Here is a 14786-nt window from a genome sequence, read left to right as displayed (position 1 = left end):
GCCCAGAGGTCGGAGCCTGCAGGGGAGGGGGCTCCCAGCCCGCAAGGAAGCCTTGCGGCCCCATGGGTGCACCCACAGCAGCCCCTGAGGCTCAGCGTGGGCCGGGGGCTGAGCACGGGGCAGTCCCGGGGCTCCACCACTGCTGCCCCTCGCTGAGCTCAGGCTGGCCTCCCTTCTTTCTCTTTTCCTCCATTCCTCTTAGACTCTGCCCTGCTTCCCCCTGTGCACCCTTTTAGCACAAGAACCCCCTTTTTTTAAAAAATTATTATTATTAATAGCTATTGAGAGCCAATAAAAAGCTTTATGGGCTTTGGCCGAGCCTCAGGGCTTGCAGTGTGCTCATTTCCTGGAGTCGGAGCGCTGAGGGGTGTGGGTTTGCTTGTTTAACCCTAGGTAATAGGGCCGCGGCCGTCGGTGGTGGCAACTGGAGCTGGAGAGGAGCAGGGGAAGGGGGGGGGCTGCCTCCCAGCGGGGCCTGGGAACAAAAGCCGGGGTGATTAGCACTGGTGGGGAGCGGGCTGTGCATGCGCGTGGCCGTCTGTCCGGCCGGCTCTCACGTGGCTTCCCGGCGTGCTCTCGGTCCTGCCTGGCCCTCTGCACGCTCAGCCCCGTGTTGAACAGCCCCGTGCCGCCGGGAGGGAACGCTGCAGCTCAGGGCAGGCAGGGAGCACCACTGCGCTCAGAGCTGAGCAGGGGGAGTTGTTGTCCCACCCCCCAAAAGGGGAGCAAGGGGTCGGTTTGGCTGTGAAGCTGGGCTGCCCGCAGGTCAGCAGCACGGTGGGGCTGTGCCGAACCCATGCCAGGTAGGCACGGGGCAAGGAGCTGGGGCAAGGAGCTGGCCCAAGGGCTGAGCCCTGCCATCCCTCAGAGCTTGCTGCACAAGCTCTGGTTTCGTGCTCTGGCTTCCTCTGCCCCGTGGTTTCCTCGCCCTCCGTGCCAGAGAGCGAGCAGGGGGCGGCTGCGATCCTTCAGAATCGCGGGTCTGACGGCTCTGCCTCCTGGCTGGCAGCACCCTGCTTGGAGCAGGACCTGGCTTCGTGTCCCACCTGGGCAGGGCGACAGCACAGTGTGCGCGTGTGCCCGGCTCTCAGTGAGGGTAACGGGGCCCAGCTGCAGCTGGCCTCGTGGCTGCTGTGCCCAGAGAAAGCCCCTCCTCACCCGCCAGCAGCCTGCTCCCTGGGGACGTCGTTCTCCCAAAGGAACTCTCCTGGCTCCGACTCACTGTTTTGCCTCCTGCTGTGGCCAGGCTTTATTCATTCATTTATGGCAGCATTTCCACAGCTGGACCCGCTGCACTGCTCCTGTTCCCCCAGCCCTCCGTTGCCGTGCCCTTGGTCATCACTAGTGGGCCGTGCTCCCTGGGAGATGGGATCGTGGCGCTGGGACTCCCTCTTGGCAGCTCCCTCCCCATCGCCTCGTGCTCATTTTCTCCCTCTCTTTCCGCAGCTCGCCGAGCAAGGAGCCGCGCCGGGAAGACCATCTCCGCAGGATGTTCTCTCCACCAAAGAGCTCCCTGTAACTGGCGACGATGACAATCCCGGCGGGACCTCGGAAAGCACTAACGTTTCCGTAGCCCAGCACCCGTGGGTGGCCGCTTCTCCCTCCTTCTCCACGCCCCTCCCTCCCATCGCACCGGGATGGTGTATTAACCAAGGAGAGCCCCGCTTCTTTTCTCCTCGCCCCTCAACTTTCGGCAGCTCTGGGATTTGTATGGCAGCAGCGTAACCGTGGAGAGGCCGGGGTATCACAAACTTATGGATTTTGATAAGAGAGGAGGGAAAGGGGAGCTGGAGGAAGGTAAAAGGATGTCCAAGACGGGTGGAGGAAGGAGCAGTCATGGAAGCCGGAGTGCTGGAACCAACTCGGGAGTCTTAATGGTGGGTCCCAACTTCCGCGTCGGCAAGAAGATTGGATGCGGCAATTTCGGGGAGCTCCGTCTAGGTGAGAAGGGCTTCTTCTGTCCTCGCTATGCCTGCTTGTGCCGTGATCGCTGCGTCGTCCTCCTGCAGCAGGAGGAGCTGGTGTGGGCACTAAGGATGCTGACCAGCCCCGCGGGTGCGGAGGCATCGTGTGCTGGGGTAACTCGCGCCCCCCTCGCGGGGTTTTCTTTCCCTCGGCACCTCCCCGCTGTGCTTCATCTCCCAAACCCCCTCTCAGAATTGACGGACCGATCGCGGAGACGTTTCTGTCTCTTTCCCATCCCTGTTGCTCTGGGGGTTCCTCATGGATCACGCTAAAGCTCAGTCCTGGTGGTCCTGGTGCAGGATCCCTCGGAGGATGACGTGTGCCAAGGTACCGCTGTGCTCCCAGAGCTCCCCATGCTGCCCTCCTGCTGCGCCCTCTGCCTCGGGAGGGCTGCGTGGTGCTGGGCTGCTGGGGAAGGGGCAGCGTGTCATTCTGGGGAAGTTCCCTGGTTGGTAAAACCGGCTCATTTCACATACCCTCCTGAAACTTTATGGAGGGGAGAGAAAAAGGGCTGAACAAAACCCCCAGATTCTCGCGGTCACTTTCAATTCTGAACCACATTTATCAGGGAAGGTTCAAAAGGAAACTCTTCCTCAGAGCGGGGTAAGGGGTGGGAGGTTGTTCTTTCCCAAGGAGGCAAAGTGCCCTAGGAGGTTTTCAGCAGGCTTTTAACTCCCCAGTGGGCATCGGGCAGCCGGGAGAGGCCGGGCAGGGCCGTGGTGCAGGCTGGCTGCCTCCAGGAATGCGCGCTGGATGCGTCGGCAGAGCCGGTGCCAGGCAGGGCGTCAGCCTTGGCTGCGCTGCGAGCGCTTTGGGAAAAGGGCTGTGCCGGAGGGAGCTGGCAGAGAGCCGCTCCCCAGAGAGGTTGGGGCTTCGTGCTGCCGTGGGACTCGTTGCGCCGTGTTCCAACCAGCGCCTTGTCGAGCCAAGTTCCGAGCAAAGCCTGCAGTCGGCGGGGTCTTGGTGGGCTCTTGGGGTTTGAAAGGAGCAGAGGTGGAGGCTGCCCCGAGCCGCCGGCAGCCCTTGCCCTGTTTCCTCACCTCGGCAAGCCGGCCCTGTGTGCGGGGAGGTAACGGTAGCTTGGTGTCAGCTCTTCCCAGCCCCACAGGCTGCCTGCTGCCAGCCTCAACCATCCTGCCCCCAACCTCCATGCTGGGATCACTGCTAAATTGCAGGACCCGTGGCTGAGGGTCCGTCCCTGGCAGCGGGCAGAGCTCTGCTCCTTCCTGCCTGTTCCAGGGGAGGGAGGCTCCCAGCAGTGTTGGGGTTTGGGCCCAGCAGCTGCTCCTTTCACCCATGCCTGGGACCGGGTCCCTCGGAGCCTGCGCCACCTCTTCCAGCCCTGCACGTCCTCTTAAGGTCCTGTTCTTGTGCCCTGCTTTATTTCGGACTTCTCCCCGAACTCTTGTAGTTGGAGGAGAACTGTGCAGAAAGCCAAAACAGCTGGGGCTGATCCTGCTGCTCAGCACCAAGGCCTGATTTGAGCTCCTTGTGTTCTGGGAATGGCAGCAGGGCAGTGCAGGACAGCTTCTGGGCCTTCTGTGCACTTTTCCTACCCCGTCCCACCCCACAGTGCCTACCCCTAATGCCGTCAGGGGCTGAGCACAAGACCTCACTGCAGCAGCATGAGCCACAGCTACGTGGCTCTTCTCCTAAAATCGCATCGCTCTTCCTTAGGTGTGCCTCTGAGCTGCCTCGGGGCCCAGGAATGCCCTTCAAACCTGACATTAAGTAGGGATTCCTCAAGAGGAGCTGCAGGGGTCAGGAGGGGTCCCTCTGTGCCATGGTGGTGGAAACAGGGATGCTCCCTGGCGTGCTGGGCACCCAGGCTTCCCCTGGGAAGGAAGCGTTCAGTCCTCAAAGCAGGCAGGTTGTGGAGGCCAAAGTGTAGCTCAGCACTTTAAAAAAAAGAAAAAAGAAAAAATTCTTTGTGCTTTTTCCTTAAAAAAAAAAAAAAAAGCCCAGAGATCTTGCAGAAACACGTTTGGAGGTAACTCCTCCATTCCCAGCAGCGGAGGATGGAGGGGGATGAAGTTGTCCTCCAGCAGGTGCCGCGTTGCCCGACTCCTCTGCGCCGGGAGGCAGGCACCGCACAGCCCCTGGCTGGGGACACACGTCCTCCGAGGTTTGGAGGTGTGCAAACTCAGGGGCTATTTGTTAAACATAATAAATAATTAATAAAAATAAACTTTTATTGGAGGTGTGGGGTGCTTGCGGGCAGCCAGAAGGGGAAGGACTTGGCCAGGGGTTCCTGCCTGCTGGAGCTATACGTGGATCTCCCCTTGGTGCCCACGCTGCCCTTGGCATCCTGCTCACCGCGCCTGGTGTAACGGTGCTGCTGGAGGAAGGAAACTCCAGAAGGGTCTGAGATTGGAGCCTGGAGCACCTGGGTGCTGTGCAGGCCTTCCGCCAGTGCCGGACTGCCCCAGAGCTGCCTCGGAGGCAGGAGCAGCCGTTTGTCCGTGCTGCCTTGGGGAGGTGGGGTGAGGATCTGGGGATCCGGCAGGAGCTGCTGCTTTTGGTCTTCTTACGCTCAACTTGTGGACGTTCGTTGTTTGCGGGGTTTTGTGCTTGCCTCTCTCCACCACCCCAGAGTGGAAATATGGCAGCTGTCTTTCTTCAAAGTTAGAAGATGGGAGTTAACTTCTCTTTACAAATTAAAACAGCATTGGGGAGGGAGAGGAAGACAGCAGTGGGTCCTCATGCAGCATGTGAGCCAGCAGCAGGTCGCTGGGGACATGTCCCTGCCCAGGGAACGCGTGAGCTGCTGGGGACGTTCCCAAGCCTGAGCTGTGGCTTTCACCCTCGGCCCGCAGGCTCCTGCTTGCCCATGGGCTGCTGCTGGGGGCACAAACGGTAACCTAGGAAAATCCAGGCAGTGGTCAGCGCTGCTATGGCTTCGGCTCTGCGGAGATGCACTCGCCCATCACGAAGGGCTCAGAGCAACCTCAGCTGGGTGCCACAACGGGTCCGAGCTGCAGCGCTGCCGGGCAGCTCCTGGGCAGCTGCGGGAGAGGAAAGGAAAGGAAAGGAAAGGAAAGGGAAGGAAAGGAAAGGAAAGGAAAGGGAAGGAAAGGGAAGGGAAGGAAAGGGAAGGGAAGGGAAGGGAAGGGAAGGGAAGGGAAGGGAAGGGAAGGGAAGGGAAGGGAAGGGAAGGGAAGGGAAGGGAAGGGAAGGGAAGGGAAGGGAAGGGAAGGGAAGGGAAGGGAAAGGGAAGGGAAAGGGAAGGGAAAGGGAAAGGAAAGGGAAAGGAAAGGAAAGCCCCCGGCCTGCTGCTGGGCAGCCGCTGGCCTCCCTCGCGGACAGCTCACGCTGGTTTTTCCCCTTGGTCTTTCGCAGCCTCCTGCAGAGGAAGGTCAGACTCTAAAATAACCTTTTTTTTTTTTTTTTTTCTTCCTTCCCTCTGATCTATTAAAAAGCACCACTCCGAGGAGCCTGTGCCGAGGCAGCTCGTGGCCACTGCTGGGAGCTTCTGTGCCATGGGGCTGCCTCGTACGGGGGCCACAGGAGCCCAGCGAGCCCCGGCGGTGCCGTTGCGCTGCTGCTGAGGGCAGGAGCTCGGTCTGGGGGCACGGCGCGGAGCCCAGCCCCTCTCTGGGCCGTGATGTGCAGGAGCAGGTGCCTGATCCCACCGCTGCCAAATCTGCCCTCGGGAGGGGGGCATGGGGGTGTTAAGAGAAAGCCAGAGCTGGCTTTTAAACGCGACGCGGTGCAGCCAGGCCCCCCCGGCTGCCCCCAACCCCGCGGCGTGGCGGTGAGCTGACGGGCAGCCCCGTGCAGGTGCTCGCAGCCCCATTTGGAGGTGCTGCCAGAGCTGAGCGGGGCAAAGGCCTCTGCAAGGGCAAATATTTGCTTGCTGCCTCCCGGCCTGCCACTTTTTTTTTTTTTCTTTTTTCCCCCCTTCCAAGCCCCCTTTGGTTCTGTGAGGCCAGCGGTGCTGCCTGCTCATGGGGCAGCCCCAGGACTCAGCAATTTTGGGGCATCCAAGCTGCCAGTGCTTTGCCCTGCTCCTCATTCCTAGCAGCTTTGTCCCAGCCCTCTGAGCACCATAGGAGGAGACAAACCACGGGGGTATGAAGTGATTTGGGGGCATCAAGTGATTTGGACTCGTTTCTTGGCCAGCTCCCTTACAGGCTGGTTTTAGTGTCCCACCAGCAGGGCTGCAGCTCTCCTGCCGTGTATTTGTTGATTTTTTTGCCCTATTAAGGCCCAGCCCAGCCTCAGGGAAAACCCTGCCATGGTTTTAGGGCTGCGTGTTACTGCCCCGAAGGCAGCAGTGAGTTTTTGGACCCAGCAGCGAGGCCCTGTGGCTAGGGCACGCGGGGGCCCAGCACCGTCCTGCCTCCCCCCATCCTAGCGGGAGCCGCTCTGTTAATGCCTCCCATTCATCCCTCCTCCCGTAATCCTGCCGCTGACTCTGGCGCTCAGCAGCTGGCTCTGATGTCACCCGGCGAGGATTTATTGCTGCTTCAGGTGGAGAGCAGCAGTCGGAGCAGATGAAATCTTATGCCAGGAGGAGCCTGTGCCCTGAGCAAATTGCTGCGAGGAAATCCGAGGAGACAGAGGCGGCTCCGAGCCTCAGCGGGGCGGCTGCTGGCCCTCGTGCTGTGGGAGGGGGCTGCCTGCGTGGCCCTGGTGGCCCGGGGAGCTCTGGCAGCAGGGGCTCTGAGCCATGTGCAAACCTCTCACCTTTTTCTTTGTGGACCTCGGGCAGAGGTGGTGCTGACGCTCCCCAGGTGCAGCACCTTCCTCCTGCCCTCCTGGCTGTGGCGCAGACGCCGTTGCTGAACCTTTCCGTAGCTGGGGGTGTGAATACCCTGCAGTGAAGGTGCTGAGCTCTGTAGGAAGCCATCAGTGGGGCTTTGGGGCAGTGGGGGAGCTCTTTCAGCTCTCCTGGACCCCCGAAGGCATTCCAGCCCTCCCGCAGCACATCGGTGCCTTCAGCTCCTCGCACAGCGCGGGGCCATGCGGGGCTGCTCCCAGCCAGGGGCACCTGAGGGCCTAAATCCCCCCTGCTGCAGGGCTCAGCACCGTTCCTCAGCTCCTCCCAGCCCCGCTGCCTCGCCTCCACCTAACGGAGGGACCCAAGGGGGGAGGTTGGGTGCTGGGTCCTGCAGCCGCGCTGCCCCTGCACCCCCGGGGGCCTCCCCTTCCTCCCGGCCCCGTCCCGGAGCAGGGCAGCTGCAGCAGCCCCCCGGGGAGGAACGGCGCGCGCAGGGAAGCTGCCCCCTCCCAGCCAGCTTGGCAGCGGCCCCCAGCAGCCGGGGGAGGAATGCGGGTGCCCCATCTGGGGGTAATTAGCAGGCGTGTTGCAACGCAGCGCAGTGGGCTCCGGCTCCTGCTCACGCCTCCAGGCCTGGTTCTGGGTTTGGGAGCTGCCGAACCTGTTGGGGATGTTGTGCAGTCCCCTGGGGACTGCAGCGGGTGTGTTGGGGGGGTAATGCAAAGGCTCGCTCACTTCCAATGCTTTTTTTTCTGTCTTTCCCTGCAGGAAAGAACCTCTACACCAACGAATACGTAGCTATCAAATTGGTGAGTCTTTTTGTGGTCCGAGGTGGTGGTGGGGAACGTTTGGGCAGCCTCAGAGAGCAATTGTTCTCCCTGCCCAGCCTGTTAAAGTGGGTCGGGACAGGCTGCGTAGGGGAGCTGCGCTCGCTGCTAGGAATCGAGGGCATGCAGGCAGCCAGCGTCACTCCAGGTGGGGTGATGCAGCCCTGGGGAGAACAGCTGGGGCTTTGCTTCACCAGGAGCTGGCTGTGGCCTGCTCTCAGCACCCCTTCAGCTGGTACCAGCGCAGAGAGCTCCTGGAGAGTGTGGTGCCACCAACACCAGCTCTGTGAACGCCTCCCCCAGCCCCTGGCTCTCTCTGGAGGGGTCGGATCAGGCTCCCGTGTGGGCTGGTTTCCTCTCCCCGTCCCCTGGGTCTTTGTCTTCGTTTTGCACTGTTGTTTCTCACCTCTGAATGCTGCCAGCCCCTGCTGCTGCCAACCTGTGAAGGAGGGGTCTGCCAGCCAGACCTCCTGAGCATCCCGCTCTGTGCCACAGCCTCACCTCTTCTCCTTCTCTCCTCCAAGGAACCCATAAAGTCCCGGGCCCCCCAGCTGCACCTGGAGTATCGGTTCTACAAGCAGCTTGGCAATGCAGGTACGGGGCTGGGGCTGAGCTGCTGCGGGCAGCCAGTGTCTGGGCGATGGGACCAGGGCAGGGAGAGGCTTCTCTAGAGGTGGCTGCAACTCCTGCAGCTTCGCTCCCCAGCCCGAGCCACTCCGTCCATCTGCTCAGCTGGGAGAGGCTGTCCTTACACAGCCACGTCTGATCTTTGATCCCTTTTTATTTAGTTCTTCTCCCCCGCCTCCCCTGCAACCGTCAGGGGTGCAGATGGAGCTGTCTCCCTCGTCCTTCTGCCAGGAGCAGAGCTGGGCTGCCTGCAGCCCGGGGGGAGGGCGTTGCGGTGACCCCCCACCAGCAGCCCCCGTGCTGGCTGCGGGAGCGGCGTGGCCGTGGCATCGTGGCCGCGTGCTGCTCGGCCCTGCTGCGACCACTGACAGCCCCCGCTCTGTCTCTTGCAGAAGGAATTCCTCAGGTTTACTACTTTGGCCCCTGCGGGAAGTACAACGCCATGGTGTTGGAGCTGCTCGGCCCCAGCCTGGAAGATCTCTTTGATCTGTGTGATCGCACCTTCACGCTCAAGACCGTCCTGATGATCGCAATCCAGCTGGTGAGCACCGCACCTCCCCGGGGGCTGCGTGGGGCCCCCAGCGCCGGGTGGGCCTCTCCCCATCCCTCGTGCTCTCCCTGATCCAGGAGGGACGAGGCACGGGGCCGTTCCCTGTGCCCAGCAGGGTGGGTCGTGCCGGGGGGCCCTGGCTGACCTGTGCTCTCCCTCGCCCTGCTCCAGGCACGGCCAGGTGTCTGTGACTGTGTCGGAGGTGCGGTTGGACCAGAGCTAAGGACTGACTCCGCCTGTCCTTTCGATGCAGTGTGAGGGGAGCCGGGCTGCTGGCTGGGTTGAGGCAGTCTGAGCAGATTAGGGCCCGAGGGAGGAGGGCACGGGGCGCTGTGTCCGTGGCTGCGGTTGGCGCGTCTCCACCGCGGTGCTGACCTCCCCTCCTGCCCCCAGATCACGCGGATGGAGTACGTCCACACCAAAAGCCTGATCTACAGAGACGTCAAGCCAGAGAACTTCCTGGTGGGGCGGCCGGGCAGCAAGCGGCAGCACACCATCCACATCATCGATTTTGGCCTGGCCAAAGAGTATATAGACCCCGAGACCAAAAAACACATCCCCTACCGAGAGCACAAGAGCCTGACGGGGACAGCACGCTACATGAGCATCAACACCCACCTGGGGAAAGGTGCGCGCTGTGCCGCCAGCCCTGCCTTGGCCAAAAGGGGGAGGGAAGGGGGCTGCGGGGCACGAGCTCCCCCCTGCTGGTGGTGGGGCTGGGGACAAACAGCCTCTGCTGCAGCCTTGGGGGTTGGCAGGGGACGTGGGGTGCTGTGGGAGCTGGTGGGGACGGGGAAGGGGGCTGTGGTGGGAATGTGCTTATGACTGCTTCTTGCCCCGCTCAGAACAAAGCCGCAGGGACGACTTGGAAGCGTTAGGACACATGTTTATGTACTTCCTCCGCGGGAGCCTTCCTTGGCAAGGCCTCAAGGTAATCGCCAGCTCCTGCTGTCCCCACGCGTGGCTGCCACGTGGCTCTGGCTCTGCCCCGGGCAGCAGCCAGGAATGGGGGAAGAAAGCTTTGGCCCCTGGGGTTGGTGCCTTGGTGGAGTCCAGGGCTGTTGCTCTGAGCTCTGTGCCTGACCCTGGCTGTGCTGAGTGTCTGCAGGGGCCCCCTCTTGGAGCCCCCCCTCTGTGGGTATCCCAGCCACCGTCCCAGTGGCTGTCCGGGTGCTGCGCTCACCCCCAGCCTGCCCCGGGCAGGTTCCCAGCAGTGAGCTCTCACTGCCACCGGGGCCAGGGGCACCAAGACCCCGCTGCCTGTCTGACAGCGCCCAGTGCCTCCCCCTCTCCTCCTCACCTGCTCCTTGTCCCTGCCAGGCCGACACGCTAAAGGAGAGGTATCAGAAGATCGGCGACACCAAAAGAGCCACTCCCGTGGAGGTGCTCTGTGAGAACTTCCCAGGTGAGGGCTCTGCGTGGCCTGTCCTTGTCCCCAGCCTGGCCCCTTGCTGGCCTGGCACCTTGTCCCCCTGCCCCAACTGAGCCCGCTCTGTCCCCGCAGAGGAGATGGCCACGTACTTGCGCTACGTGCGGCGGCTGGATTTCTTCGAGAAGCCCGACTATGACTACCTGCGGAAGCTCTTCACAGACTTGTTCGAGAGGAACGGTTACGTGTTCGACTACGAATACGACTGGGCAGGGAAACCGCTGGTGAGTGGGGAGGGAGCCGGGGGTGGTGCGGGGCACTGGCATGAAGGAGGGCCCCAAATCCAGCTCCGAGGGGCCCCAAATCCAGCTCCGAGCTGGGGAATTGGAGTTGTCACACAGGAGCTGGAGGCTCCTGGAGCTAAGGGGAACCCAGCGGCTGAGCTGGCGACTCGATTTCTGCCACGGGCACCCTCCGTGGGCTCAGTGCAGCCGCACACTGGGCGGGGTGGTGAAGGGGCTGGGGTCTGGCCCCGATTCCGAGCTGCTCTGTACGTTTGGAGCAGGCGGTGGTGGGTGGCGGGAGGGCCTCTGGGGCGCAGCTGACGTTGTGCTTGTGTCCCCAGCCCACCCCCATCGGCACGATGCACAGCGAGGTGCAGGTGCAGCCCCCGAACAGAGACAAAGCACAGCCACACACCAAACACCAGGTGAGCAGCGGCACGGCCCCGTCTGGGGCACAGCACTGAGGTCGCGTGTGACTCGGGCTTCTGATCCATGCAGCGCCCAGCAGGGGCTCTTCATGGAGCAGGGACAACGGCGTCCTTTTTCCCTGTGCTGGCTGTAGGAGGGTTTCCTCCCTGTGGGTCTGAGCTTGAGGCTTGTGGAGGACCCTGGGCAGTGTCTCCGGGTCCAGGTGGCTGGCAGAAGCCGGGGGGAAGCAGCTGCAGGAGGCTGGAGCACAGCTGGGAAATGCCAGGGCTGGGCTCCAGCTCCAGCTCCAGCTCCAGCTCCAGCTCCAGCGGGGTGTAGCACTGCTGGCTGTGAGCATGGGACACGCCGAGCCTCCGTGGTGCTAAGGGCGATGCCCCCGGTGCTGCATCCCCCCCAGGGCAACGCGCTGCTCTGTTTGCTGTGCCACTTCTCTTCACTGGGACAGAGACACGGGACGAGGGAGGGGCATTCTGGGAGGCTGTGTGGGGTGGCTCAGCAGCCTGTGGCCCCACACCGGGCACGTGGGGCCAAGCTGGGGGCAGCGCAGGGCAGAGCGATGGGCAGAGCTGCCAGCCATACTCTGGTGCTGTGGCTGTGCAGGGAGCATGGTCTGGGGACTGCTGCCAGCAAGAGCAAACCTCACACGTTTCCCCCAGCTCTCCTGTACGGACCCTGGTCTTGGTTTGAGCATCCAAGGGGAGCAGGTGGGCTGGAGCCGAGCACACAGCGCCCGTCCTCCCACAGCCACGCGTCAGCCCCGGGTGGCCGGTGACTGGGCAGCGTCCCTGGGGAGGCGCAACGTCTCCAGAGCGCATCTGGCTCCTTCCTGGGAACTTGCCCCCAGTGAGCTCTGCCCTCTGCCTCCAGCACCTGAGAAGGGCCGTGCTTGACTTCTCTCCTCGAGGGCTGTGGGGAAACCAGAGCATGAAACTCCCACAGCACTGAAGCAGTTTGGGACCTGGGGATCCGATGACCCCCAGCAGTGGTGCTGAGGGTTTGGCAGCGCGGTGCTGCATCGCTGGGGGAGCCCTTGAGGCACGGCACAGCTCGGTTCCTCGTGCTGTCACCACGAGGAGCTGCACCCGCCTCGGCAGAGTGGCTGCCAGCCCCACGCAGGGCGGCTGAGCTCCGTGGGGCAGGGTGGCCCCAGCTGCCCCATGCGGAGGGAAGAGCCCAGTTCTTTGTGGGGGCTGTGGTGTGAGCGTGGCAGGGAGGGTGCAGAGCCCCCCGTGTCCCAGCAGCGGTTTCAGGGAGGAGCCACCGGGACAGCGCAGGGCGAGCGCCCTCCACAACCACAAACTCGAGCTGCTCCGGTCATGGTTTTGCTTTTGCATGTCTTATTTTCTCGACTCCTTTTGCCACTCTTCTCCCCGCCCTTTCCCTCCACCTCTTCCCTTCTCTCCCCCATTCTTCTTCCTCTTTTCTTTTCTTTTGTTTCTTTTCATTCTGTTCCTCCTGCCTGGCGCGAGCAGCCGCCCGAGGGGACGGAGTTGTGGGATCCTCAGGCCGGTGGGCAGCCTGCCGAGGAGCCTTTGGGAGCTCACCTGGCAGCCGGCAGGCTCGGGGGGTCCGTCCAGGTACACGCAACCACGCGCCGAGGGCATGGGCGGGCTTGGGGGAAAGCAGAGCCAACCCGCGCCAGGCCCCAGGGTGCCTGCCGGCCGTGCCAGGCAGCAGCCCCAGGGCTGCGCACGCCGGGCTCTTGGCCAGGCTGCGACACGCCGGCACAGGGCTGTCCCCGTGTGATGCCCGGGGCCCTGCTCCCGGCTCGCAGCCGAGGCTGGCGCTGCTTCCCGGGGCTGCCGCTGGGACTCGGAGGGCAGCTGGAGACGGGCACAGCGCCGGCTCTGCTCCGTGTCTGTGCCGGACACGGCTGTACCCCCGGTGGGGACTTCCCTTCGCCTCCATCGCTCGAATGGAGCGGCGGCTTTGAGCCCGGCTTCTCCTCCCTTTCCCTGGGCAGCCCTCAGCCTCGGCTCCCTGCCTTGGTCCCATTCCTGCGCCGCCAGCCCCCTGCTCGCCGCCTCCTGCCCCTGCCTCGGGCTGGCCGGCTCCAGTCCGCACGGTTTGGGTGGGGGGCACCTGCACCAGGGGCCCCTCAGCCCCCCCCAGCCAGGCCTGTGCTGCTTACTCCGTCTCTGCTGCCGTCCCCGCCGCCGCTGCTCGTTCCTGCTGCTCCGTGACGATCTCCACAGCCGCTGGGTCCTGGGCTTTCGCTCAGCTCCCATCGTGAGGGCCAGGGCAGGCCGTGGGGACAGCTCAGCCTGCCCCGCTCCTCCAGCGTCCCCTCCCTGCCCCTGCGGCTGCTCCCTGCTCCTGCTCTGCCGGCCTCCCTCCCATCTCCGCCCGCGCCCGGCGCTGCAGGGGGTGCTGGTGGCTCACGGGTCCCCGGGCTGGTTTCAGGGGGCTGTCGCTTGAAGGAGCCCCGCTGGCTGGGCACGGTGGCTGTCGGCCGGCAGCTCTGTGAGCCAGCAAAGGGCCAAATGTCCTCATGGGACAAGCAGCTTGGCGATGCCTGCGCATCCCCCAGGGTACTCCTGGCTTTGCAGGAGCAGCAGAGGGGTTTTCAGGCAAGTCCCCGTTGCCTGTGCCAACCCCATCCCTGCCTCGGTGACCGGGTTTTCCTCTCGGCCCTGCTGCCTGTGAGCGGGCAGGGGCCCTGGGTGCTGGCAGGGCCCAGCAGTGCCAGGGCTTGGGGTCCAACGACGAGAGCTGTGTCTGGGTGCTTGGCTTGGCAGAAGGATGATGTGGGGCAGCGAGCAGCGTCACGGGGCCGCCAGCAACCCCTGTCCTGTGGGGGTGTGCAGGGGACCCGGGGTCATTGCAATCGGCTGTGCTCAGCACCGAGGCAGAGCAGTGCTGGCTGGGCGAGGGCACCGTCCTCTTGCCCCATGTGGGGACGCTGGTGCTCCTGGCTCTTGCAGGGCAGGGCTGGGGGGGGCAGGGGTCTGTGCCATGGGGCCGGGGACGAGGCTGAGGACCAGCCGGTGCCCCGCAGGATGCCCCCGCACTGACAGTCACTTCCCTGCAGGTGATGAGCTCCACCAACGGAGAGCTGAACACAGATGACCCGACTGCAGGACATTCGAACGCCCCCATCACAGCCCCCACCGAGGTGGAGGTGACAGACGATACAAAGTAAGGATGCGTCCCGGCCCTGTCCCCTGGGGCTGCTCAGGGCTGTGGTGCCTTGCCTTGCCCCCCTGAGGGAGGAACAGCCCAGCAAACATCTGCAGCTCCTCACAGGGACCCAACGAGTGGTGTCCCTGCAGGGCCACCACCCCCAGCCCCTTCCCAAACCCGGCACAGAGCCCATGCACACAGCTGGGGCCAGTCCCTCTCGGGGAGCCCCTGGCTCCAGCGGGGTGTTTGCCGTGGCTGTCATTGCGTGCCAGGGCCAGTGCCACCACGGTGAGCATCACTTGCTGCGGCCATCGCTGCGCTCTGCACCCGACCCAGGCCATGTGCTGGGGAAACTCTGCCCCGGGCGGGGCCCTCCAGGCTGCCAAAGGCTTTGTGTCCCCTGATCCCATCTGGGCCCGGACACTGACACGTCCCCTCTGTCCCCAGGTGCTGCTGTTTCTTCAAGAGAAGGAAGAGGAAAACCACCAAGCGTCGCAAGTGAGCTGCCGGGGCCGGGTGGAGCGGCGTGCGCGAGGGCTCCTCTCCCTCTGGCCGTGGCTGGATCTTGACCCGTGGAGCCGGCGGCGGCGGCCCCTCGGTTTGGACGGGGCTGGGGCCGAGCCAGCTGGCCTCCCCCGGCGCCCCACGCGCAGGCGGGGAGCGGGGCCTCCCCAAACTGCTTGTCCTTTCCTCCGCCACTCGCCCAGTGCGTGGCCGTTTACTCGAACCAAGCCCGACTTCGCTGAAGTTCCTGCGTCCGTCTAAAAGAAAAAAAGAAAAAAGAAACGGAAACAAATCCACAGCGTCACTTGCTTCTGAGTCTATACCTAGTTTGAAACGGGGATCAACTCTACAGACTCTAAAACGTCGCTGTCTTAGAAGAAGCAGA

At 63.5% G+C, this 14786-nt stretch overlaps 1 protein-coding gene across 7 annotated transcripts in view; it reads left to right on the top strand.

Moving 5' to 3' along the window:
• CSNK1G2 (casein kinase 1 gamma 2) overlaps positions 1-14541 on the top strand; it is a 36980-nt gene extending 22439 nt beyond the window's left edge. For 6 of the 7 annotated variants that reach the window (XM_068661370.1, XM_068661367.1, XM_068661369.1 and 3 more), the window contains 11 exons: positions 1447-1941; positions 7457-7497; positions 8040-8109; positions 8535-8683; positions 9086-9320; positions 9538-9623; positions 10013-10097; positions 10197-10345; positions 10687-10770; positions 13806-13912; positions 14345-14541. In XM_068661370.1, the coding sequence (XP_068517471.1) occupies positions 1755-1941; positions 7457-7497; positions 8040-8109; positions 8535-8683; positions 9086-9320; positions 9538-9623; positions 10013-10097; positions 10197-10345; positions 10687-10770; positions 13806-13912; positions 14345-14399 (1248 nt within the window). In that variant the 5' untranslated portion in view covers positions 1447-1754 and the 3' untranslated portion in view covers positions 14400-14541. Of the gene's footprint in view, positions 1-1446; positions 1942-7456; positions 7498-8039; positions 8110-8534; positions 8684-9085; positions 9321-9537; positions 9624-10012; positions 10098-10196; positions 10346-10686; positions 10771-12246; positions 12352-13805; positions 13913-14344 lie in introns of all 7 variants that reach the window. The other variant, XM_068661373.1, reaches the window with a different exon arrangement.
• The last annotated feature ends 245 nt before the right edge of the window (positions 14542-14786 follow it).

The sequence above is a fragment of the Anas acuta genome, chromosome 26 (genome assembly GCF_963932015.1).
Source record: "Anas acuta chromosome 26, bAnaAcu1.1, whole genome shotgun sequence".
Classification (NCBI taxonomy): Eukaryota; Metazoa; Chordata; class Aves; order Anseriformes; family Anatidae; genus Anas; species Anas acuta.
The sequence above is the reverse complement of the archived record's forward strand: the minus strand, read 5'-3'. Positions and strand labels throughout refer to the sequence as shown.